Genomic DNA, 24,271 nt, shown 5'->3' with positions numbered 1-24,271 from the left:
GATCTTCTGAGGAGATCGTAATGGTATGTTTGTGAGGCATGTTAATTATCTGTTCAGAGCGAGCATTCAGTGCAGCTGTTCTGATCAGACTATTGAGCCATAAGGTTGTTCTCTAAAGTAATGTCAATACTTAAGGGGATATAGGTTTGAATCCCAACACATAAGATGGTGAAGTTTGAGTTCAATTTCCAAAATTTAAAATTAAAAGCTATTGTAAATGTGACCATGAAACCTGTCAATTTGTAAAAATTAATTTGAATTGTTAATATATTTTAAGGAAGGAAAAATCTGCCATCCTCACTTACCCTGGCCTACATATGACTTCAAACTCATGGCAACATGGTTGACTCTGCAGTGACCTTGTAAGCCATTCAGTTGTTTCTGACCATTAAATCATCTGATACAAAAAACTGTACAGACTATTCAGAATTTGCTAAGACACTGGTAACATCAACCGTACACACTGCCCCTGTCAACTTTGTAAAGTCCTCCTTACTGATGTCTTGGGGCTCGGTCAAAATGAGGAGAGCAGAATCATAGATCATTTCTGCAATAACCTGACACAGTCATTCTCATGGAATCAGCTTTGGAACATTCCACACACCACTGTCTGAATTTCTCAATGTTGCATCCCAATAGCAGGACAGCTGTGCAGATGTAGAGACACAGTCATATATCATGTGAAAGAGATTTTGTCGGGAGTCCTCAATATTAACCCTGGATTCTATAAAATCAAATCTGGGCAAGGAAAACTGCGTCTTGTTCATTCTCTTACTCTCTCACTCTTGCTTGCTCACTGTTGCTCTCGCTGTCTCTTTCTCTTGCTCTCTCTCTCTTTCTTGCTCATGCTTCTTGCTCTCTCTGTCTCTCTGACTTTTGCATTCTCAGCCTATTGCAGGTGCTAAAAGGGCTAAACAAAATTCCTCAATTACCTGACTTTTCAGACTTAGGTTAATAGAAAGCACAAGCAATGTTTCCATGCTAAATGAAAATGACTATTTATCACAAATAACTAGATTATAGCTACAGTTGGAGAACTACAGACCGTTGACATATAACTCCACTAGTTAAAACTCTATCCCTCTTATCAACTGTCTCTACTAACACATAGATACAGACATATACAGACAAAACAAAAATATTGGTTTTTGTGTGTGGAGGAAAACCTGAGAAGGCAATTCAAAGATTCCAGTAATGCTGGTTCATGCACGTATTCACTTTGGCTTGCCAGGACTTGCTGCTCCTTGCTCTCTCGTATCTAAGTACTTCCACTTGCTTGCAGGAGGCACAGAGAGAGACTAGCTCACGACTTGTAAAGACATTGGTTGAAAGCAACAGCTTATAACAACTGGCGAGGGAGAATAAATTGGCTTTTTTTCAATCGGGATACATTTCCACTAAAGAGACACATACATTTTTACTTCCCTTTCTGGAGGTCCAAAGTCTTTAGACCTGATTATTCACACCCACAAGCTACTTTGCTACCTGGGAGTCACAATCACACAGTCATTGCCGATAGGAGTCCTTTGTCATTGATAACTTGTCACCACTCGATAAGCTAACAAGGTGTGGAGCTGGATGAACACAGCAGGCCAAGCAGCATCAGAGGAGCAGAAAGGCTGACGTTTCAGGCCTAGACCCTTCAGCAGAAATGGGGGAGGGGAAGAGGGTTCTGAAATAAATAGGGAGAAAGAGGGACGCAGATTGAAGATGGATAGAGGAGAAGATAGGTGGAGAGGAGACAGACAAGTTAAAGGGGCAAGGATGGAGCCAATAAAGGTGAATGTGGGTGGGGAGGGAGGGAGGGGATAGGTCAGTCCAGGGAGGACAGACAGATCAAGGGGGTGGGATGAGGTTAGTAGGTAGGAAATGGGGGTGTGGCTTGAGGTGGGAGGTGGGGATAGGTGAGAGGAAGAACAGGTTAGGCAGGCGGGGGCAAGCTGGGCTGGTTTTGGGATGCAGTAGGGGGAGGGGTCCCCCTCCACCCACACCTCCCCCTTACTGAGGAAAGATGGTCAGTCCTCAGCAAGGGGCTCACCTTTGTCCTCCTCCACCCACACATCAAAGAATACCGGTCACGTTTGGACATTGAGCAGTTTTTCCAGCACCTTCGCCTTCACACTTACTTTTTTAACCAGGAGCCTAAACCTCCGTCTAATGACCCCTTCTCCCACCTCCAACACAAGCCCTCCTCCTGGACACCAGCCCAAGGCCTCCTACCCTCCCTCGATCTCTTCATCTCCAACTGCCATCGAGACATCAACCGCCTCAACCTCTCCACCCCTCTCACCCACTCGAACCTCTCCCAGAACGTGCAGCCCTCCGCTCCCTCTGCTGCAATCCCAACCTCACCATCAAACCCGCAGACAAGGGAGGCGCAGTGGTAGTATGGCACACTGACCTCTACATTGCTGAGGCCAAACAGCAACTCTCCGACACCTCCTCCTACCCACCCCTGGATCATGACCCCACCCCCGAACACCAAACCATCATCTCCCAAACCATCCACAACCTCATCACCTCAGGCAACCTCCCACCCACAGCCTCCAACCTCATTGTTCCCCAACCCCGCACGGCCCACTTCTCTCCCCTTCCCAAAATCCACAAGCCTGACTGCCCTGGTCGACCCATTGTCTTTGCCTCCTCCTGCCCCACCGAACTCATCTCCACTTATCTGGACTCCATTTTCTCCCCATTAGTCCAGGAACTCCCTACCAATGTCTGTGACACCACCCACACCCTCCACCTCCTCCAGAACTTCCAATTCCCTGGTCCCCAATACCTCATTTTCACCATGGACGTCCAATACCTATAAACCTGCATTCCCCATGCAGATGGCCTAAAGGCCGTCCGCTTCTTTGTGTCCCGCAGGCCCGACCAGTCCCCCTCCACCAATTTCCTCATCCGCTTAGCCAAACTCGCCCTCACGCTCAACAACATCTTTTTCGATTCCTCCCACTTCCTGCAGAGGGGGTGGCCATGGGCCTCTTTGTAGCTTGTGTGGAACAATCCCTCTTCCGTACCTACTCTGACCCTAAACCCCACCTCTTCCTCCGTTACATTGACGACTGTATTGGCGCCGCCTCGTGCTCTCACGAGGAGCTCAAGTCCATCCACTTCACCAACACCTTCCACCCCAACCCTAAATTCACCTGGGCCATCTCTAACACCTCCCTCACCTTCCTGGACCTCTGTGTCCATCTTGGGCAACCACCTAGAAACTGACATCCATTTCAAGCCCACCGACTCCCACAACTACCTAGAATGCACCTCCTCCCACCCACCTTACTGCAAAAATGTCATCCCCTATTCCTAATTCCTTCACCTCCGCTGCATCTGCTCCCAGATTGAGGCATTCCATTCCTGTACATCTCAGATGTCCTTGTTTTTCAAGGACTGGAACATCCGCTCCCCCCCACTCCTGCAGTGGTCAGGAATGCCCTCGACCATGTCTTCCGCATTTCCCGCACCTCAGCCCTCTCACTCTCCCCCCCAAAATAACAACCAAAAAAAATCCCCTTCATCCTCACGTACCACCCCACCAACATTCGGATCCAATGCATCATCTTCTGACACTTCCGCCATCTGCAATCCAACCCCACCACCAAAGACATTTTTCCATCCCCATCCTTGTCTGCCTTCCGGAGAGACCACTCTCTCCATGACTCCCTTGTTCGCTCCACAATCCCCTCCAGCCCCATCACACCCAGCACTTTTCCCTGCAACCGCACGAAGTGCTACACCTCTCCCTACACCTCCCCCCTCACCTGCACATTTGCTAATGTGGTATACTGTACCTGTTGTGGCTTCCTCTACATCGGGGAAACCAAACGGAGGCTTGGGGACCGCTTTGCAGAACACTGACGCTCGGTTCTCAATAAACAACTGCACCTCCCAGTTGCGAACAATTTCAACACCCCCTCTCATTCCTCAGAAGATGTGTCCATCCTGGGCCTCCTGCAGTGCCACAATGATGCCACCCGAAGATTGCAGGAAGAGCAACTTATATTCCGCTTGGGAACCCTGCAGCCCAATGGTATCAATATGGACTTCACACGCTTCAAAATCTCCCCTCCCCCTACCGCATCCCAAAACCAGCTCTTCCCCGCCTCCCTAACCTGTTCTTCCTCTCACCTAACCCCTCCTCCCACCTCAAGTCGCACCCCCATTTCCTACCTACTGACCTCCTCCCAGCCCCTTGTCCTGTCCGTCCTCCCTGGACTGACCTATCACCTCCTTACCTTCCCTACACTCACCTTTACTGGTTCCATCCCCAACTCTTTGATTTGTCTGCCTCCTCTCCACTATCTTCTCCTCTGTCCATCTTCGATCCGCCTCCCCCTTTCTCCCTATTTATTTGTGAATCCCCTTCCCCTCCCCCATTTCTGATGAAAGTTCTAAGCCTGAAACGTCAGCTTTCCTGCTCCTCTGATGCTGCTTGGCCTGTTGTGTCCATCTAGCTGTACACCTTGTTATCTCAGATTCTCCAGCAATGAGTGTCAATAGTCTGCTATTAAAAGTGCAACATTCCTTTCTACATCTGTTGATTTTTAAAATAGTTCCTTTTATCTCTGATACAATTTTAGCCACTCGATGAGCTACTTGTTGCTGTCCAAATCTCCTGAGGGCAGACGTATCCCCTAGCTTCAGTCTGTCAGCTGTAATCTCCTCCCGCTACTTGAAGAAACCGAAATTAAACAGCACTGAGAATGAGTGTCAATAGTCTGCTATTAAAAGTGCAACATTCTTTTCTACAACTGTTGATTTTTAAAATATTTCTCTTACCAAATTTCAGCTCACAATCAAAAATAGATAAATCAAACTTTTGTGATCCTTACAATACTCTACACTGTACTGTGTGGCACTACCGCTGTGGTGAATGGAATAGGTTTCAATTCATCTAGCATCTCAGCAGAGTATCTGTCAGGTACTGTGGTCAATCAGTAGCAGCAGAATGGTATTCAGCCACGATATGTAAACTCATGGTTTGGCATTTACCCCAGTTGACCATTATCACTAAGATACAAGATCAACCCTGGTTCAAAGAAGAGTGCAGAAGGCAATCCAGGAGCCTCAGCAGGTGTGCATAAGAGTAAAGTGGCAGTCTGCTGAAGCTACAGCAGAGGAATATTTGTATGCCAGACAGCGCAAAGAGCACGCCATAGACAATGCTAGCCGATCCACAATCTATGGGTCAGATTCAAGTTCAGCAGTCATGCCACGTGCAATTAAGAAATTAAACAACTAGAAAAAACTCATTGGAGATGAGGTCTCCACAACTGTATTCATCCTTGATGATGGGAGAATCCAGGATGTCAGTGCAGAAGGCAGGGCTGAAGTATTTGCAAACATTTATAACTAGTACTGCCAAGTTGACAATCCACCTCGCCCTCCCTCTAATCTGCACATGTGGCCCACTCAGGTAGAAAGAAAACTAGTTAGAACACTGCTTAAGAGGTTCCCAGCAGCTAGATGTAAGTTTTCAGCTAATTTGATTCATTTTGTGCAATATCAGAAAGTGGCTGAATACACTGGATAGTGTAAAAGCTGTTGGCCCTGATGACATTCCAACAATAATGCTGAAGATGTGCAGCCAGGTTGTTGCAGTACAGTTACAAAACAACTCCTACCCACAACATGCAAACTTACCAAAGTATATCCTGTATGCAAAAATGAAAACAATATCTACCCAGCCAATTACACCTGAAAGAAGTGAATTCCTTTATTCTTTTTTAATTAACAGGATGTGGGCATCGCTGGCTAGGCAGCATTTATTGCCCATCCCTAATTGCCCAGAGGGCAGTTCAAAGGCAACCACATGCTACGGGTCAGGAGTCACATATAGTCCAGACCAGGTAAGGATTGCAGTTTGCTTCCCTAAAGGACATTAGTGAACCAGGCAGGTTTTTCCAACAATCAACCATTAGCAAAGAATGGAAGTGGTCTTTGAGCATACTGTCAGGCAGCACTATCTCAACAATAACCTGCTCACTGACACTGAGTTTAGGTTCCTTCAGAGCTACTGAACTCCTGGTCTCATTAGGGCCGTAGTCCACAAGTGGTCAAAAGAACTGAAATGCAAAGGGAAGTAGGGGCAACCAGAACGTTTGAATGAGAATGGCATCAAGGAATTCCAGCAAAAACAAAGTCAGTGGATATCAGGGGGAAATCTCTTCACTTGTTGAATGCATTCCTGACACAAAGGATGATAGGTCAATCCCTCATTCAAAAGAAATCACTGCGGGAGATTCAGGCCCAAAAATCTTTAGTCGCCTCATCATGACTTTTCATTAATCAGGTCAGAAGTGGGGATGTTCACTGATTACGCAATGTTAAGCACCATTCATGGCTCCATAGGTACAGAAACATGTACAAATGCAGCAAAACGGACAACATCCAGGCTTTGGCTCATAAGTGACAAGCAACATTTGCCCTAATAAGTGCCAGACAATGGTCATCACCAATAAGGCAGAAGATAACCATTGCCCTTGCTGTTGAGTGGTGTTACCATTGCTGAATTCTACGCTATTAACATTTTGAGGTCTATCATTGACTAGAAACTGAATCAGACCAGAAAATAGATAGACAGTCTTGAAGAGCAGGATACAGGCTGGGCTACTCACCTCATGTCTCCTAAAATCCTGTTCACCAGGTTTAAGGTACAATCAAGACTGTGATCGAATACTCCCCAGTTGCCTGGATGATTGCAGCTCCCACAATGTGCAAGTAGCTTTACACCGTCAAAGAGAAAGCGTTCGACTTGCTTGGCACTCCATTCAATATCATCAACATTTACTTCTGCCGCCACTGATGCACCATGGCAGAAGTAAGCATCATCTACAAGGTGGAAGATACACCCACAATGCTGTAAGGGAGTGAGTTCCAGGATTTTTATTCAGTAACACCGAAGGAATGGCATTATATTTCCAAGTCAGGATAGTGAGTAGCTTGGAGAAAATTTGTGTTCCCAAGTATGTGCTGCTCCTTTCCCCCTTGGTGGTACGGATCATGGTTTTGGAAATTGCTGTTTAAGGAGCGTTGGTGAATTTCTGCAGAGCTTGTTGTAGATGGTACGCAATGCTGTGACTGTGTGTTGGTGGTGGAAAGAGGAGAAGTTAATGAAAAAGGTTCCAGTCTTCTAGTCAGCTTTTCCCTGGATGATGTCAAGCCTCTTAAGTGCTGTTGGAGCTGCAGTGAGCCAGGCAAGTAGGGAATATTACATCACACTCCTAACGTGGGCCTTTTAGATGATGGACAGGATGTTTGGAGTCCAGACTTGAGTTACTCATTGCAGAATTTCTAGCATGTGATCTGCTCTTGTAGCTGCTGTATTTATGTGGATAATTCTGCTCAGTTTCTGAACAATGGTAATCCTCAGAATAATGATAACAGGAAATAAGAAGCACCACATGCCCAAAAATGAGGTGGTAATCTGGTGCAGGAGGCCTACCAATATGCCAAACAACAGAAGCAGCATGTTACAGACACATCTATGCAATTAACTATCGACTGGTCAGCTGTAAGTTCTGCAATCGTGCTGCACCTAGTTGTTGTTTGTGATGGACAGTTAAACAACTAACAGAGGAGACCATTCCACAAATATCCTTGAGGAATCCCAGCACTTCAGTGCTGTAGACAAGGCTGAAACACTTGCATCCATCTTCAACCAGAGTGGATAATTCATCTCGGCTTCCTCTGTAGGTCTGGAACACCACAAATGTTAATTTTGAACCAGTTTGAACTATCAAAAAATGGCCAAGGCCATGGGCTCTCAAAGTAATGCATCAGTAGTAAGACTCAGCGGAGCTGACAGCATTTTTGGAGATAGAAACAGACTTAACATTATGAATTCAGCATGACTTTCTTCAGAATTGGACTCAAAATGTTCACGCTGTTTCTCTCTCCATTGATGCTTTCAGACTTGCTGAGCTTCTCCAGCATTTTCTGTGTTTGTTTCTCATTTCCAGTATCTGCAGTATTTTGCTTTTATTTGAGCAGTCCTAGAAACCTTTAATTCTGGAGCAGTTGTTAGCTTAACAAAACTGCTCTGGTACAACTACACAAGAATGTGGAAAGTTTGTCATGAATGTACTCTCTGCAAAAAGAACACAAATCTAATCTGGCTAAAGGTCTACTCTCCAGCATGAACAAGTAATAAAAAGTGTTACTAATAATGAAGAAGCACTTATACTGAAATAAGCAGCACGCCAATGCTCAGTTTGGGTTCTACTAGTGCCACTCAACTCCTGGCATGTTTATAGCCTTCATCCAAACATGGACAAAGAAGTGAATTCCTTTATTCTTTTTAATTAACAGGATGTGGGCATCGCTGGCTAGGCAGCATTTATTGCCCATCCCTAATTGCCCAGAGGGCAGTTCAAAGGCAACCACATGCTATGGGTCAGGAGTCACATATAGTCCAGACCAGGTAAGGATCGCAGTTTGCTTCCCTAAAGGACATTAGTGAACCAGGCAGGTTTTTCCAACAATCAACAATGGATTCATGGTCATCAGAAAAATCTGAAGAAGGGTCCAGACCTGAAACATCTGCTTTCCTGCTCCTCTGATGCTGCTCGGCCTGCTGTGTTCATTCAGCTCTACACCTTGTTATCTCAGATTCTCCAGCATCAGCAGTTCCTACTGACACTGACACTGATCAGCAACCCATCTATCACCTTAATATTCATTTTTTTCCCTTTATTCGCTCATGGGATGAGGATGTTGCTGGCTGAGCAGCATTCATTGCCCATCCCTAACTGCCCTGAGGCAACCACCTTGCTGTGGGTCTGGAGTCACATGTAGGCCAGACCAGGTAAGGATGGCAGTCTCCTTTACCTAAAGGACATTAGTGAACCAGGCGGGTTTTTCCCCAACAATCTACAATGGATTCATGGTCATCATTAGATTCTTAGTTCCAGATATTTGTTGAATTCAGATTCCACCATCTGCCATGGCGGGATTTGAACCCGGGTCCCCAGAACATTATCTGAGTCTCTGGATTAACAGTCCAGTGATAATACCACTAGGCCATCGCCTCCCCATTCCCTCTACACCGGTGCATAGTGGCAGCAGTGTGTGATATCTATAAGATGCACTGCAGCAATTCACAAAGGCCACTTTGGGAGCCCATTTTAAACCTGTGATTGCTATCACCTGCAATTACCCTTTATTCCATTAATCATCGTCTCTTTGAACTATATTCTCATTCATTCACTGTCACTGGGACAAAATTCTGGAACTTCCTTCCTAACAGTATTTTTGATGTACTGACACTACTTGACTGCATTTGTTCAAGGAAATAGCTGACCATGACTTTCTCAAGAGCAACTGGTGATGAATAACAAATGCTGCTCTCATTTATGCTCCCATCCCATGAAATAGTGACAAAAATTTACTCCCAAAACCATGAACTCTTCTGTTTTAATTTTTATGTACCACTTAATGGAATGCAGGGGCTGCATGGTGGCTCAGTGCCAGGGGCCCGGGTTTAATTCCACCCTTGCGTGACTGCCTGTGTGGAGTTTGCAAATTCTCCCCATGTCTGCCTGGGTTTCCTTCAGGTGCTCCAGTTTCCTCCCACAGTCCAAAGATGTGCAGGCTCGGTGGATCAGCCATGCAAAATTGTCCGTAGTGTCCAAGGGTGTGTGGGTTATAGGGGATGGGTCTGGGTGGGATACTTCAAGGGGTAGTGTGGATTTGTTGGGCTGAAGGGCCTGATTCCACACTATAGGGAATCTAATCTAACAAATGATGTTATATTGAATGTGACCTAAATTTTAGCCATGCTAAAATTGCCCATAGTGTTCAGGGATGTGTGGGTTATAGGGGGATGGGAGTGGGTGGGATGCTCTGAGGGGTCAGTGTGGACTTGTTGGGCTGAAGGGCCTGTTTCCACACTGTAGGGATTCTATGATCTATGATATCTTTTGCATCCTGTTAGTCCATGCTAGTTGTTATATTCTCAAAGAATTCTAATGGAAGTGGCTTTGGTGTGGAAGCTACTGTCTGTAAGGGTAATGGATGCAGATGCAGATTCCAACAAGGCTTTCAAAGGGATACTGAATAAGTGCCTGAGGGAATAATGTTTGTGGAGCTATGGAGAAAAGGCTGAATGTTTTGGACGAGCTGATTTGTTTTTTGCAGAGATTTTGCACATATTTGCTAACTGAATAACTGCCTTCTGTGCTGTGACTATTTAATGACTCATTTATTATATTTTAACATTTTCACATTGATTCATTTATTGTAACTTACCAAAGAACCTTCTACTTTTATGTTTCCTTCCTCTTGATTTAATTGCCACTTTGGAGCTCATAGCATGTTCCAAAATGTCAGTGGGCTTTCCTTGACTTAAAATGTTTCCCAAAGGTTATATTTTCCATTCTGTAAATAAATCTGAGAGAACAGGAGGATTATTTAGTTAGTTATAAGAGCGATCAAATATTTAAGACTGAGGTAGCAGAGTAGCCTTCATCTTAGGACTCATTCTGAAACCAGTGATGGAATCAAAGTGCCCTGATAACAAGAATTCAATGGAAATATCTGAATAGTCTATTCAATAGCATTTTAAAGAACAAAACAAAACAAATAATTTCAAAACTATATTGTCAGTTTCCTTCAAGGAAGAAAAAAATGTGGGAAGTGTAAAAATGTCACACTTCTCTCTCATGTTGTTTGAAGGAAATTGGAGTACAATTATGGAGGCGTTACTTGCTTTGTGTAAATGTGAGTTTTGTGAGCATTTGAAAAAAATTGAAAGGTGTCTTTCTTTTGCAGTGTCATGCCTTTCATTAATAAACATAATGATCACCAAGGAAAAAAAATGTAGTGCTGGTGCAACCTTTAAAACTTTGTGTATTAATTCTCAAATCTGTGCTGTAGACAGGGAATCTTTCCCACCATTACTACATTTTGTAAATTTAGATGCTCCCTGTTTTACAAAAAGATGGGTTCAAAACTTTCATGATACTGCTTGCTGGAGTTTGAAGTAGCTCACTTCCCAGAGCACAGACTTGAAAGTGTCTTGTTAATATAAATTAATGACAATGTAAGCATCAGTGATGGGATAGTAATTTTAAATTAATCATAATTCATCTAACAGGTAAACCTGCTATTGCACATTGTGACCTCAAATCAAGAAATATTCTTATAAGAAATAATGGAACATGTGTCATTGCTGATTTTGGTTTGGCAAAACGACATGATAAAACAACAGATTTCATCAACGTTTCATCCAGTTGCAGAGTGGGAACCAAGAGGTATTGTTTAATATCATTCTGTATAATTTTCAAAATTGTTTTTGTTTATGGGATTAGCTTTATAAATCTTTAGATTAAAGATTCTCCATTTCTTGTGTGCATCAAAGGTGCTGTATTGCAATATTTGAATTGAATTGGCTTTGTCACATGTACTCATGAGTAATGTGAAACGTTGATAAGTCGCCACTTATAGCACCTTCTTAGGTACAAAGGTACCTAGGTACAGCTCCTTCAGTTACAACGTTAATCACAGTGTAACAATGTCACCAACACGCAGTGCCACCTTAGGTAAAGGGTAGCCAGGTACAATCCTTAGTTACAGAATAGAGAAAAGAGAAAAGTTATATTACATGTATACACAGTATAATCATAGGTTAGAATAACAAGAAGCAAACTTAAAAAGGCAAACATTACAATCCCTCTCCAAGTGCTCTCTGCAGCAGATCGGCTCAGGGAGCTTCCATATGGTTTGACTGCTGCCGCCACATTGGGCCACTGTTGCCACGCTCCACATTGTGAATGCTAAAGTATTTTAAAAATTCGTTAATGGGATTGTGCATGGCTGGCCAGGCCAGCATTTTTTGCTAATCTCTAATTTTTGCAGAAGTTAGTGGTGATCTGCCTCTGAACTGTTGCAGGCTTTTGGGTGTAGAGACACCCACAGAGCTGTTTGGAAGGCATCTCGAGGATTTACACTGAGTGATAGTGAAGGAATGGTGATTATAGTTCCATGTCAGGATAGTGCATGGCTTGGAGAGGAAGTTGCAAATGGTGTTGCTTCCATGCACCTGATGCCATTTTGCTTCTAAGTGGTTGAGATAGTGGAATCAGAAGATGTTATTGGAAGAGTTATTACAATACATCTTGTAGATGGTACTGTGCTGCTCTCGTGCATTGGTACAGAATGTCGAAGGTGATAGAAAGGGTGTACCAATCAGACAACCACTATATATAGAGATAGTAGGAACTGCAGGCGCTGGAGAATCTGAGATAACAAGGTGTAGAGCTAGATGAACACAGCAGGCCAAGCAGCATCAGAGGAGCAGGAAGAAAATCTGAAGAAGGGTCTAGATCCAAAACGTCAGCCTTCCTGCTCCTCTGATGCTGCTTGGTCTGTTGTGTTCATCCAGCTCTACACATATTTTGGCTGCACGTTTTTGGCAGTTTTGTCAAGTTTTATGGGAGCAGTGAAAACTATTTTCTCCAGTGAAAATCAGTGTGTTTTCTCTTTGCATCTTACCAGGCCGAATTATCACATGGCCTGCTGCCACTATGAGTCCCCATTAATAGTTTAGTTAGAGACAAAAATACTTCAGATGCTGGAATCCAAGGTAGACAAACCAGAGGCTGGAAGAACGCAGCAGGCCAGGCACTATCTGGAGGAAAGGAGCAGTCAATGTTTTGGGTATATCAGGGTAATACCTGAAACTATGACTGCTCGTTTCCTCCAGATGCTGCCTCGCCTGCTGTGTTCTTCCAACCTCCTGTTTGTCTACCTACTAATAGCTATTCACTCTCCCTACCTGATTGTTATCCACTCTTTTGTCCATCCAACTGTTCTTTTCTCTTTGACCTCTATATCCACCTATTGTTTACTCCTTACCCCATTTCCCATCTTCTGTATAAAACCCAACATTTCCTTGCTGCGATCAGAGATAATGGGAACTGCAGATGCTGGAGAATGCAAGAAAACAAAGTGTGAGGCTGGATGAACACAGCAGGCCAAGTAGCATCTCAGGAGCATAAAAGCTGACGTTTCGGGACTAGACCCTTCATCAGAAAAGGGGGATGGGGAGAGGATTCTGAAATAAATAGGGAGAGAGGGGGAGGCGGATCGAAGATGGATAGAGGAGAAGATAGGTGGAGAGGAGAGTATGGGTGGAGAGATAGGGAGGGGATAGCTCAGGCCAGGGAGAATGGACAGGTCATGGGGGCGGGATGGGGTTAGTAGGTAGGAAATTTGAGATGTGGCTTGAGGTGGGAGGAGGGGATAGGTGAGAGGAAGAACAGGTTAGGCAAGTGGGGATGAACTGGGCTGGTTTTGGGATGCAGTGGGGGGAAGAACAGATTTGGAAGCTGGTGAAATCCACATTGATACCATTAGGCTGCAGGTTCCCAAGCAGAATATGATTTGCTGTTGCTGCAACCTACAGGTGGCATCATTATGACACTGCAGGAGGCCCAGGATGAACATGTCGACTAAGGAATGGGAGGGGGAGTTGAAATGGTTTGTGACTGGGAGGTGCAGTTGTTTATTGCGAACCGAGCGGAGGTGTTCTGCAAAGCAGTCCCCAAGCCTCCACTTAGTTTCCCCAATGTAGAGGTAGCCACACCGGGTACAGCAGATGCAGTATACCACATTGGCGGATGTGCAGGTGAACATCTGCTTGATGTAGAAGGTCATCTTGGGGCCTGGGATGGGGGTGAGGGAGGAGGTGTGGGGACAGGTGTAGCACTTCCTGCAGTTGCATGGGAAAGTGCCGGGTGTGGTGGGGTTGGAGGGGAGTGTGGAGCGGACAAGGGAGTAGTGGAGAGAGTGGTGTCTCCGGAAGACAGACAAGGGTGGGGTTGGAAAAACGCCTTTAGTGGTGGATTCGGATTGTAGATGGCAGAAGTGCCGGAGGATGATGCGTTGTATTTGGAGGTTGGTGGGATGGTATGAGAGGACTAGGGGGATTCTCTTTTGGCAGTTATTGCAGGCGCAGGGTGTGAGGGATGAGGTGCGGGAAATGCGGGAGACCATCAGTTTTGAGGAAGGGTCACTTGACCCAAAACGTTAACTCTGATTTGTCTCCACAGTTGCTGGCAGACCTGCAGAGCTTTCTCCAGCAATTTCTATTTTTGTCTCTGATTTATAATATTGACAATTCTTTCAGTTTTTATTCAGGAACCATCTCTTACCCGCAGCAAGTCACTTTAAGCCTGAAGAAAAATCAGTTTTGTTGCTCCTTTAGCAGATATTGTAAGTTATGATTTGTAATTGATAAGCCAGAGATCTTTTAAAAGTGAACCAGTTGCCCTGTACTTCTTGCAAACCAGTGGAAGCATCTGGAGAAAGATGACTGAGAAGCAGCTTTCTGACCAGCACAAGAATCATAAGATCATCTCAACAACCCTTATGAACAGGGACTACTGAACTTCAGTCTCAGGTTTCCCCTCTGTCTATGACCCATGTTGATTTTCCTATTGACCTGTGAGTGTGTGTAAGGGGGTTTATAAGGGAATTAGAATTTTAATTTGGAGATAATAAGAACTGCAGGTGCTGGAGTCAGAGATAATACAGTGTGAAGCTAAAGGAACACAGCAAGCCAGGCAGCATCAGAGGAGCAGGAAAGTTGATATTTTATGTTGGGAGCCTTCTTCAGAAATCTGTTTTTTGGAGGATCTGGATGTTCTGTATGTAGCAGTCATCATGGTGAGGGCCAAATTGGGATGGGCTGAATGTAGATTGGAGTCCATTGAGGATGATCCAGTTCAATAGGCAGGTACTGAGAAAGGCAATGTGGCTGTTTTACAAGTTTCAAAATCTCCCAATACTGGCTTCATCCCATGACCAACACTCGCTCTCATCCCTGCTTCCTTGACCTGTCCGTCTTCTCTCTTAACTACCTGCTCCTCCCACCTTACTGATCAATTCCCACCACTGCCTATCTGCACTCACCTATCACCGTCCCACCTACCTTCCACAACCTCACCCCTCTATTTATTTCACATTTCCCTTCCCCCTTCCCCATTTCTGAAGAAGCCCCGACCCGAAATGTCAGCTTTCCTGCTCCTCTGATGCTGCCTGGCCTGCTGTGTTCCTCCAGCTCCATACTGTAGTATTTTAATTTGCAGAGATATGTGCCAATGGTGGATAACTGTTTATTTGTAGCAGGAGTCTAGTTCCTTCTAATAAACAGTAATTTAGTAAAGGAGCCTGGAGTGTGTTTTCTATCAACCTAAGTCAATGAGATGGGTAAATTTGTTGATTTTATGGACCTATTTTTAAAATCTTTAACTTTTTGTGATGACTCCAGGAGTAGAGGGCTTGATTTCCAAGGCGCTATCGCTGCAAGTCATGACATCATCTTGCATTTTCATAATTATGTTAACAGCAGAAAGAGATGTGGAGCATAATAGCTGAATAACTTGATTATTATAGAGAAACAGTTTGAAGTTGCTAATGAGTCCAGAAGGGAAGAAGGAAGTCTTAAGCTAGCTGAAAATCAAGCCTTCTGCATCAGTATGATACAAGTGAGCTACAGAAATATATTGGACACCTCTTGTGGCTCAGCACTTTGGGACTTCATAAAACTGCCCAGCTTACTATCTGAATTGGCCTACAGATAAGTCTGGGTGGTGGTTAGGGTATAAAAATGGGCTGGCAGTAGTGTCCACTGGAACGGGCCATAGCTGGCACATAAACAAACGGTTGTGGTTGTTGGAGGTCAGTCATCTCAGCTCCAGGACATCTCTGCAGGAGTTCCTCAGGATAGTATCCTCAGCCCAAATATATTTCGCTGTTTCATTAATGACTTTCCTTCCAACATAAGGTCAGAGTGGGTATGATCAATGATTGCGCAATGCTCCGCACCATTCATGACTCCTCAGATACAAAAGCAGTCCATGTTTAAATGCAACAGGATTTGGATAGTATCCAGGCTTGGGCTGACAAGCCCAATAATTGTGAATAATTCTACCACACAAATGCCAGGCAATGACCATCTCCTACAGGAGACAATCTAACTGCTGCCCTTTGATATTCGATAGTGTTACTATTAGATTAGATTCCCTACAGTGTGGAAACAGGCCCTTTGGCCCAACAAGTCCACACTGCCCCTTGAAGCATCCCACCCAGAACCATCCCCCTATAACCCACACACCCCTGAACACCACGGGCAATTTAGCATGGCCAATCCACCTAGACTGCACATCTTTGGACTTGGGAGGAAACCCACGCAGACACGGGGAGAATGTGCAAACTCCACACAGACAGTTACCTGAGGCTGGAATCGAACCTGGGTCACTGGCGCTGTGAGGCTGCAGTGCTAACCGCTGAGTACCGTGCCACCCCTACTATCACAACATCCTTCACTGTTAACATCCTTGGGGGTATCATTGACCAGAAACTCAACTGGACTTGCCACATAAACACAGTGGCCATGAGTGTAAGTGAGAGGTTAGGAACACTGTGGCAAATAACTCACCTCCTGACCTCCGAGAGCCTGATTACCATCTACAAGGCTCAAATCATCAGTGTGATGGAATACTCCCACACTTGCCTGGATGGCTGCAGCTCCAACAACTCTCAAGAAGCTTGATACCATCCAGGACAAAGCAGCTCAATTGATTAGGACCACATCCACACGTATCCAATCCCTCCACTACTGACGCTCAGTAGCAGCAGTGTGTACTATCTACAAGATGCATTCCATAAATTCACCAATGATTTGTTGACAATAACCCTCCATATCACTCACCATCCTGACTTGAAAATAAACCACCATTTCTTCACTGTTGCTGGGTCAAAATCATGGAATTCCCTGTCTAAGGACATTGTGTGTCAACCTATAGCTCATGGCTGCAGCAGTTCAAGCGGGCAGCTACTGCCACCTGCTCAAGGGCAGCTAAGGACAGGCAATAAATGCTGGCCAGCAAGTATCTCACAAATGAATAAATTTTTTTAAAAAATGAAGACTAGTTTCTACTATGCTCTGAGTTTTGGGACCAGAACCCTTTGTGAATTTAAATACATAAGTGCTCATTGATCTACATTTTAAGTATTTTTCCTTAGTAGTGGAATCATATACCCAGTCAAATCTAGCTTCAGTTTATTTCTTCTGCAATACAATTTTCTGTACCTGCATCTGTAACTAATATGACATCTATATTTCCCTACAGATCTTTAATAAATATGATGTGCCAGATCTGGGGATTCAGCAATGAATCTTGGGTCAGTATATTTATGTTGGGCACTGTTGAGAACTTATCCAATTTAAAAGACTGGCCTGACGATGATTTTGTTTAAAATTCAATATTTTTTTAAACCACAGGACCTAATCTTCACCATTCCTATGTGGTACTTTTGTGACAGCTTTATGCATGATGTTTACAGGTTTACGATGGACCATTTTAATCATCACCCCAAAACTTGTTATTGAACTTATTGCAACAGCATTCATTAAATTAGTTGCAGATGCAGAACAGAGGAAACATGCTCCAATTCCATTGGCTCACATTTTTAATCAGAAAATACAGAAAAGAAAATAAATAATGTATAATAATATTTCTCCAAAGTTTAATCATTTTGACTATTCTCTTTGTAACACATGCATTTAAATAGAAAAATTTTCTGCATATATGTCAGAGTTTAAGTGACCAAAAATGTGTGATATTTGTTATTGTGTTGAATTAAAGTTCATCATTATTTTTCATATATTATTGATTTACAGGTACATGGCACCAGAAGTCATTGATGACTCTATCAACAGGAGTCATTTTGGCTCATTCATGTACATTGATATCTATGCCTTGGGTCTGATCTACTGGGAAATTGCACACAGATGCTGTGTAGGAGGTAATTAATTTTAAGGTTTAAAAACTGGAAGGTAAATATAAATGGGTAACAAAGCACAGATTTTGCTACTGACTTCTGAGCCCTGTCACCTGGCTGAAATGTGGCTCATAACTTTCAGGGTGTGGGTTGACAATCATGCTTTGTGGTCTTTGTCGGGAGAGATTGCTGTTAATGAAGAGCAAAGGGCAAGGTCTCAAAGAGAGGGCCTCTGTAGATGGAAAATGGTGGCTCAATGGCTTGCATTGCTACCTCACAGCACCATGGACCTGGGTTCAATTCCAACCTCAGATGACTTCTGGGTGGAGCTTGCATATTCTCCCCATATCTGCATGAGTTTCCTCCCAAAGTCTAAAGGTGGATTAAGTATGCTAAATTGCTCCTATTGTCTACGATGTGAATTGCAGGGGTTGGGGGTGTGTCTGGGTGGAATTCTCTTTGGAGGGTAGATATGGACTTGACAGGCAAAATGGCCTGCTTCTGTACTATGTTCTTAAACTTTTGGAGGGTCTGAGCTGTTGGGAGAGGTGGACAGGCTGAGGCTATTCTCCCTGGAGCACTGGAGGTTGAGGGGTGACTTTTATAGAGGTTTATAAAATCATGAGGGGCTTGCAAAGGGTGAATATTCTAGGTCTTTTTCCTAGGGAGGGGTGTCTAAAACTAGAGAGCATAGGTTTAAGTTGAGAGGGGAATGTTTAAAAGGGACCTAAGGGGCAACTTTTTCATGCAGAGGGTGATGCGTGTATGGAATGAGCTGCCTGAGGAAGTGGTGGAGGCTGGTACAATTATGATATTTAAATGGCATTTGGATGGGTACATGAACATAAGAACTCGGAGGAGTAGGCCATCTGGCCCCTCAAGACTGCCCTGCCATTTAATAAGATCATGGCTGATCTTTGAGACTTTGCTCCACTTAGGAGCCCGCTCACCATAACCCTTAATTCCTTACTGTTCAAAAATTTATCCAGCCTTGCCTTAAAAACATTCAGTGAGGTATCTTCAACCACTTCACTAGGCAGGGAATTCCACAGATTCACAACCCTTTGGGTGAAGAAGTTCCTCCTGACCTCAGTCCTGCATCTGCTTCTCTTAATTTTGAGGCAATTCCCTCTAATCCTAGTTTCACCTGCTAGCGGAAACAACCTCCTTGCCTCCATCTTGTCTAGTCCCTTCATAATCTTATATGTTTCTGTAAGATCTTCCCTCATTCTTCTGAATTCCAATGAGTCTATTCAGTCCCTCCACATAATCCAACCCTGTCAACTCTGGAATCAACCGAGTGAATCTCCTCTGCACCTCCTCCAGTGCTAGTATATCGCTTCTCAAGTAAGGAGACCAAAACTCCACACAGTACTCCAGGGAAAAATGAATAGGAAGGGGTTAGTGGGATACGGGCCAAATGCTGACAAATAGGACTAGAATAATTTAAGATAGCTGGTCAGCATGGACGAGTTGGACTGAAGGATCTGTTTCTATGCTGTACAACTCTATGACGCTATGACCCTGAAATCACCAGAAGGCTAGAATTGAAGGCAAGTAAGAAGGTGCTGACTCTCCAACATTTTAACACGTAGTGTCAACTCCTCCACAGTGTGGGCCCCAATCTTGCAGTGAACAGCCGAGCATGAAGGATATCCAAGCTTAGCTGGAGTACTGGTTCCGACCATCCACCCACCCATCCCCATCCGCACCCAAGATTTGCAGCAGGGTCAGAGCTCTCCCCGTCTGGGTGAACCTGAAAGTTACCTGGTATGACATCAAACGGGCAAACTGATATGCATGACAACAGCACTGCTTTTAATGTCAGTCACTGTTGGATTTCAGTCCTGACTTGGGGCTGAGAATGAAAATGTAGGCAGTGAATTTAATTGTGAGCCATAACCATCTAGAACTTTGCTACAAAATGTTGATTTTCTTTTTATGGAACTGTGAGAACATGTGTGTTTGGTAAAGTATGCTCAGTGTTGAGCCAAGCCCCAGTATGCTGAATACCTGTGGAGTTGTTGCTGGAAATCTCTGGGCTGAGGTAAAGTACTGTCTCATGTGAAGGGAGGAAAGGCAATGAGCTATTACTCTATTTCCTTGTGGCTGTATTTTGCGAGATGTTGATAGATAGCTTGTCTGTTAATTCACTACCTTCCCTTCCTCATTAATAGAACAGAAATTCCCAGAGAAAGGATATATTAAAGACATAAAAGAAATTACTGTCACTGAGTAAGGAAACATAATTCATTTTCTTTAGTTTTTCACAGCAGTTATTTAGATCCTTGAAATCCACAATGATTAATATGTTGGCAGGGGGTTGAATGTGAAGCCAGTTTACTGTCACCTTCCCAAATAATGGCATGATGCCAGAAATGCTTACCCCAACTCAAAGATGACGGTTGCAAGTGAATTTCTTCGGAAGCATGCTGCTTTCTCATCACCATTGTAATAATGCCACAGAAGCCAGTATCCTTTATTTACACATGGAGGGTCCTTGACACTAATCCAGTTCTCAGAGTGAACAGAATCTCCGACTGTCCCATTTATATCTGTCAGCCAGGACTCCCTGATTGGACTAAATAAACAGCCCCAATCAGGGAACTTATATTCTCTGAGGTCCAGCTGGTTGACCTCATCACAATAACTATAACGATTATTATCTCAATGGTACCCTTCCCAAATCTACAATTTCCAAAGTGGAGTAAGTATTACCACAACCACAAATTGCCCTTAAAAACAACACACCATCCTACCTTGGATGTGCTCCATTGTTCCTTCATTGTTGTTATATCAAATCTTAGTTCATGGCCTCTAACACCACAGTGGGTATATGGACACATGTCCTGCAGCTGTTTAAGAAAGCTGTAAACAACACCTTCTTGAGGAAAATTAGGTGTTGGTAATGCCAAAATCCCATGGACCAAGTCTCTTGTGGTGAGGCTTTAATATTAACCATATTCTTTCCCCTGTGGAATTTAGCAGCACTCGGGTTGGGTGAGAGCTAATATTTTAGGAGTAAAGTTGAACATTCACCTACCTGTTCTGCCTATTGCAGAGTCTGTCCATTCTGTGCTGTGCTGGTTTTGTTTTCCATTGGAATGTAGTGGCTTTGAGATTTTGCATACTGCTGGAGTTTGTACACTGTGCGTTTGCTGGTTTATTCTCAATGGCTTGTCAGTCTTTACCTGAGATTGTCCATTGTGGCCTCTTTCATTTACCTTATTTCATGTCTGCAGCTTTTTCCTCTTATTTCATTATACTTTTGCATTGTTCTCTTCCTATTTGGATTTGGAAAGTGGTTCCCACTGCTGCTGTCTCGTGTTTTTAACAAATTCCATCAGTGCTGGCCACAACTAGGTGACTTTTCTCTAAGGAAGGTTTCGCTTCTGTTTTACAGCAGCTGCCATTTTGTAGATATGCTTAGAGATGTCTGTGAGGCCAGTGTAGTAACCAAAGCTGTTTATTGAATTATGTGCATTACGAATCACAGCAGACTGAGATCTCCACGTGACTATCTTGGAATAAGTCCTTCTCTACCTAGTATCACATGATCTGATGTCATTTCCTGTGATCTCATCAGTTGTCTTAATGATAGCATCCTAAAATGCAGAGAGATTCATAGATCAAAAACTCGGGATTGGATGGTGATGATTTGGAAGTGCAGTAGTGATTATAGTAGTATCTTGAAGAGAGTCAGAAGGAAATGGTGACAAACAAAGAAACAAAGAAGCCTACAGCACAGGAACAGGCCCTTCGGCCCTCCAAGCCTGCGCCGATCAAAATCCTCTGTCTAACCTGTCATCTATTTTCTAATGGTCTGTGTCCATTTGCTCCCTGCCCATCCAAGTACCTGTCCAAATGTATCTTAAAAGACGCTAACGTGTCTGCGTCTACCACCTCCGCTGGCAACCCGTTCCAGGCGCCCACCACCATCTGTGTAAAGAACTTTCCATGTATATCTCCCTTAAACTTTCCTCCTCTCACTTTGAACTCATGACCCCTAGTAATTGAGTCCCCCACTCTGGGATAAAGCTTTTTGCTATCCACCCTGTCTATACCCCTCATGATTTTGTAGACCTCAATCAGGTCCCACCTCAATCAGGTCCCCCCTCAATCTCCGTCTTTCTAATGAAAATAATGCTAATCTATTCAACCTCTTTTCATAGCTAGCACCCTCCATACCAGGCAACATCCTAGTGAACCTGGTAGTGGTGACCAGTGAAGCAATGGTGGTATTGTTGATGTTCTGCTTGGTGGTTGAATGTTTTCCTGCTTGAGATGATTAGCTGACAATTTTGCTTTGCAAATGAAGTGTGTCAGTCCAAACTTGGATGTTTGTCATGTGATTGATAAGCTCACATACAATATAACGTCATTTATTAGATTAGATTCTGTACAGTGTGGAAACAGGCCCTTTGGCCCAACAAGTCCACACTACCCCTTGAAGCATCCCGCTCAGACCCATCCCCCTATAACCCACACACCCCTGGACACTACAGGCAATTTAGCATGGCCGATCCACCGAGAGTGCACATCTTTGGACTGTGGGAGGAAACCAGAGCACCCAGAGGATACCAATGCAGACACAGGGAGAATGTGTAAACTCCACACAGACAGTTGCCTGAGGCTGGAATTGAACCTGGGTCACTGGCGCTGTGAGGCTGCAGTGCTAAGCACTGAGCCACCACGCCGCCCCCAGATGCTGATGTTATATTGTAGATACATATGATTATAGAGTGACTTTTATAATGATTCAAAATAGTTTTTTAAATTGTGGTATCTTTGGATAAATTTACTGATTATGAATGTTTGGTAGTTTTTTTCTTAGAAAATCATAATGTCGAGTACAAAAATGAATAATGTATATGCCTACGATTTTTAAACAGGATTCCACGATGAGTATCACTTGCCCTATTACAATCTTGTTCCTTCAAATCCTTCCATAGAAGATATGAGAAAAGTAGTCTGTGAACAAAAACTTAGGCCAATAATTCCAAATCAATGGCAAAACTTTCAGGTATGATTCGTGTGGTTTATTAATTAATCTTTGTAATTATACATAATTTTCAGCAATGGTGAACAACAAATTAGTTTTACAAAGTCAGTTATCAGTTTGTATTAATTACCACCAAGGTAATAACATCAACATGTTTTTCCAAAAGTGCAATGAAATTTGTGAAGTAGATTAAACCAGAACTTTACATTTAAGGCACACAGTAAATTTAAAAGTTAAAATGTTATGTTAATTGAGTGCTAAAAGTCTGATTTTCCTCAAACAAGAACTAACACACTCCCATCTATTTCTTAAGGGAGGTAAAGATATTTTCTAATCAACTATTCAGAGATGTTGTTATCCACCTCTGGAACGGGGGGGATTGTACCTTGGCCTCTTGGTTCAGAGATAGGAACACTACCACTGTGTTACACAAGCCCCAAATCAGCAAAGTATATCTCAAATTATCAATCTTGTCGATCATTTAGTATGCTAAGCCTTACAAGCATACTGCATTCCAAACATTTCTTCTTGATGTGCAATACAATCGTTTTAGATTGTCTTCTCTGTTACTTATTATAAACTTTGATCTGAACGTATCCTAAAAGCAAACTTTCCTTTCTTCTACCATCTCTCAAGTCCAAAAATTAAGCAAGTGGAATGATGGGTTCATGGATTCATTAAAACTGGCCTGAAATGAACGTTGAACAAAAACAGAAGTTGCTTGAAAAGCTCAGCAGGTCTGGCAGCATCTGTGAAGAAGGTAAATCAGAGTTAATGTTTCAGGTCCGGTGATCCTTCCTCAGAACTGATATCAGAGTCCCCTCTCAGGCCAAATATCTCCAGCATCGAGGCACTGGCCATGGTTAGTCAGCTGTGTCAGGCAAGTCATGTCGTCTGTTTGTCTGTTACAAGAGTCACAAAACAAATTGTTCATCATAGCTTGCAATCACTGGGAGGGCAGGAGGCATGCTTCAAGGTCATCTTCAAAGCCCACTTGAAAAAGTACAAGATAACTGATTCATGGGATTTCTAACCCATTACAGCCCAGACAGGGTAGAAACATTGCAAGGTGCCACCATTGTGAACATCCCTAACAAGCCCAGAAGGACGCTAAATACAAACAATGCATGGAGTGAATAAAAACCAGAACATCCCAGCCGTCCACTTTGGGAAATACCATTTGCTCCACCCATGCCAGAGTTTGTGGATGCAGTTTTGGACAATTTAGTCACCTCATGATCTAAAATAACAGAATAGAAAAAAGTCATCTCTAATCCTAAGGAATTGCCAAAGACAAAGGCCAGATGATGAAATTTGAATTCTGTACAAATCCGGATAATAAGATATCTTAATGGCAACAATTGAATGTAAAACCCATCTGGCTCATTAACGGCAAACTTACCTGATCTGGTCTACATGTGACTCCAAACCCATGGAAATGCATTATCACCTAACTGCCCTTCCTTATTACTTGCT

At 43.6% G+C, this 24,271-nt stretch overlaps 1 protein-coding gene across 1 annotated transcript in view; it reads left to right on the top strand.

Moving 5' to 3' along the window:
- The window catches only part of LOC125454112 (TGF-beta receptor type-1-like), a 58,132-nt gene extending 34,604 nt beyond the window's left edge, over nucleotides 1–23,528 (top strand). Inside the window, exons 4-7 of the mRNA XM_048534486.2 lie at nucleotides 11,102–11,258; nucleotides 17,693–17,817; nucleotides 22,686–22,816; nucleotides 23,432–23,528. Coding sequence (XP_048390443.1) covers nucleotides 11,102–11,258; nucleotides 17,693–17,817; nucleotides 22,686–22,816; nucleotides 23,432–23,443 — 425 coding nt within the window. The 3' untranslated portion in view covers nucleotides 23,444–23,528. The remainder of the gene's footprint in view (nucleotides 1–11,101; nucleotides 11,259–17,692; nucleotides 17,818–22,685; nucleotides 22,817–23,431) is intronic.
- The last annotated feature ends 743 nt before the right edge of the window (nucleotides 23,529–24,271 follow it).

This window comes from Stegostoma tigrinum, chromosome 7 (assembly GCF_030684315.1).
Source record: "Stegostoma tigrinum isolate sSteTig4 chromosome 7, sSteTig4.hap1, whole genome shotgun sequence".
Classification (NCBI taxonomy): Eukaryota; Metazoa; Chordata; class Chondrichthyes; order Orectolobiformes; family Stegostomatidae; genus Stegostoma; species Stegostoma tigrinum.
This window is presented reverse-complemented; position numbering and strand designations above follow the sequence as displayed.